The 2500-nt window shown below is 40.7% G+C and overlaps 1 protein-coding gene across 1 annotated transcript in view; it reads right to left on the bottom strand.

Moving 5' to 3' along the window:
- Positions 1 to 2074: 2074 nt before the first annotated feature.
- Positions 2075 to 2500, bottom strand: part of LOC106872019 (protein GVQW3-like) — a 450-nt gene continuing 24 nt past the window's right edge. The window contains exon 1 of the mRNA XM_014918836.1: positions 2075 to 2500. This exon is cut by the window's right edge and continues 24 nt beyond it. Coding sequence (XP_014774322.1) covers positions 2075 to 2500 — 426 coding nt within the window.

The raw sequence follows: 2500 nt of genomic DNA on the forward strand, positions 1-2500 counted from the left end.
TGTGTGTGTGTGTGTGTGTGTGTGTGTGTGTGTGTGTGTGTTAAGTCTTATGTTTTGTGTGTGAATGTAAAGAGAGGTGGAGGGGGCTACACTCTCTAGAACACGCCTTATTACAGGAAGTTGATAGCAGGGGATTCGACGACGGAACAGCAGACTCTTCCGCCGTTCACCTTCCTATTCACTACTTTCATCTTTGTTAATCAACGCAAATACTGCTTCTGCTGCTGCTGCTGCTGTCGTTGTTGTTGTTGTTATCACAGATCTTGGTGATAGTTGTGGCGTTGTTGTTGGTGGTTGTTGTCGCGTATCGCCCCAGATTAAATCTAATCGAGCAGATCAATGTTATCGTTCCAACTGCGATCATCCTATCTTTTTTGAATATCTTGGACTACATAAGTTACTAAAGCAGTATCATTGTTTGTTTTCTTGGTTTGTTTTTGTTGTTGTTGCACCTGCTGTCATTACTGTTGTTGTTGTTGTTGCTGTTGTTGTTGTTGTTGTTGTTGTCGTCGTCCTTAGTGTTGCTGCTGTTGTTTAACCTCGAGTAGACTTTCGTCCACTACCCCATCGCTTGTTTTCATTTTTCCTGCCACAATGCTACTATATAACCGTTATCTAATCTATCCTTCCTTTCTAAGGCTGTTAGGTGTAATACGAGATAGATATAGCTGTTATCTCTAGCAAGTCAAGCATAGCTTAGTGGCTTGTTCGTTGACACGCATACATGCTTGTTGTTGTGTAACGTCCGATCCGCCTTGTTCGAGCTCCCTCACGTACAAGGTCAGTGAGCCAAACGAAGCGGTGTGTCTATATCAGGGGTTTTCAAACTTTTTGACTTGCGGACCCCTTTATATTTCAGGCTTTACCTTATAAACGCTTATGAAATTTATACATAAATATTTGCTTAAAATAACATATATTTTTACATTTATTTATTTAACAGTATTTAACAAATAGGTTTATTGTCAATTAAAAGATTTCGATTAAAAAACATATATAAAATCAAATTGCCCATAAAAAGTATTTGCTGTTCATGGACCCCCTGTGGTCCGCGGACCACAGTTTGAAAACCCCTGATCTATATAACCATTTTGTCTCTATCTAGTTGATAGCACTTGGGCAAGGTGTGGTGAATGGTATCAGGGTGGTGTGTGACAGTGTGGACATATTGCACTGTCTCCACTGTCCACTCTATTCCGGTACACTTGTAAAGTCTAGAGTTGACCACAGTGGAGATGAACAAGACTGACTCGGTCACAGCATGGCGCTCGCTGTTCCCAAACACATATTGATGAAGGTATACATCTCTACCAATAGCACGGTCATTGGTGTTGCCGCTGTTTCTGTAATTGGAGGATTTTGTTTGTGGTGTCCATGATTGATGTAAATATTTTGTGCGTTGTTTTGCTTTTCTAGTTTTGCTTTATATAGTGTAGTGCAATCTCTTGCATTTTTGTTTCTCTTTTTCTCTCTTCCTCGGTGTGTGTGTGTGTGTGTGTGTGTGTGTGTGTGTGTGTGATTTGTATTGTAATTGATGCTTTCTTGTGTTGCTGGTGTAAGGAAAACATTGGATTGGGTAGGTGCTATTCTAAGTCTGTCGTTGTGAAGTGACGTTTTCGAATGATTTAAGTAGGGCTGGGTAGTTGCATAACAGTCAGGAGATGGTCAGAGTATATAAAGGTAATGTTATCTGAGGTAGGGATAACCCGTGAGGATATAGCTTGAAAAGAAGGGGAAACTCTTGTAACATTAATTCATTAATTAAGTGCTATCAACTAGATTAGACTTGGCATTCTCACAATAAGTTTGCTAATATTTCATGTTGTATCTTAAGGTGGTGTGGAAGAATGAAGTGGAAAATGTTGCTTATGAGGTGTAGTCAAAAAGTATCCGACCTTTGGCCAAAAAACAATAATATTTAAAAAGCTCACCATTTTGATTTAGTCTCCTTCAAAGTTTTCGCCTTGGGAGCCTACACACTTCTGCCAGCGTTCCTGCCACTGCTGGAAACACTTCTGGAAATCACTTTTTGGGATACTGTTGAGCTGTGCCGTCAAGTTTTGCTTAATGTCCTCTATTGACTCAAATATTCTCCCTTTGGGTATTTTTTTGAGTCACATGGAGTCAAGTCTGGGGGGTAGGAAGCCTGACGAACAAGTGGTGTGTTTTGCTTGACGAGGAATGCTTCGACGATTTGGGCGGAATGAACTGATTGAACTGATCCATGGCTGATTCCAACTTCGGCAACAATCTCTTCAATAGTCACATGACAGTCTTCATAGACTATTCCTCGAACCTTTGCAATCATCTCGTCGTTTCTGTTAGTCGATGGTCTGCCACAACGTGGCTCACTGTCCACTGAGGTGTGGCCATCTTTGAACCAGTTGTACCACTCCTTCATTTGTGTTTTTCTCATAGCATCATCTCCAAAGGCCTTCTGAATCATCTCGATAGTCTTGGTTTGCGTATCACCAAGTTTTTGGCAGAATTTGAAACAGTA

This window comes from Octopus bimaculoides, chromosome 8 (genome assembly GCF_001194135.2).
Source record: "Octopus bimaculoides isolate UCB-OBI-ISO-001 chromosome 8, ASM119413v2, whole genome shotgun sequence".
NCBI lineage: Eukaryota > Metazoa > Mollusca > Cephalopoda > Octopoda > Octopodidae > Octopus > Octopus bimaculoides.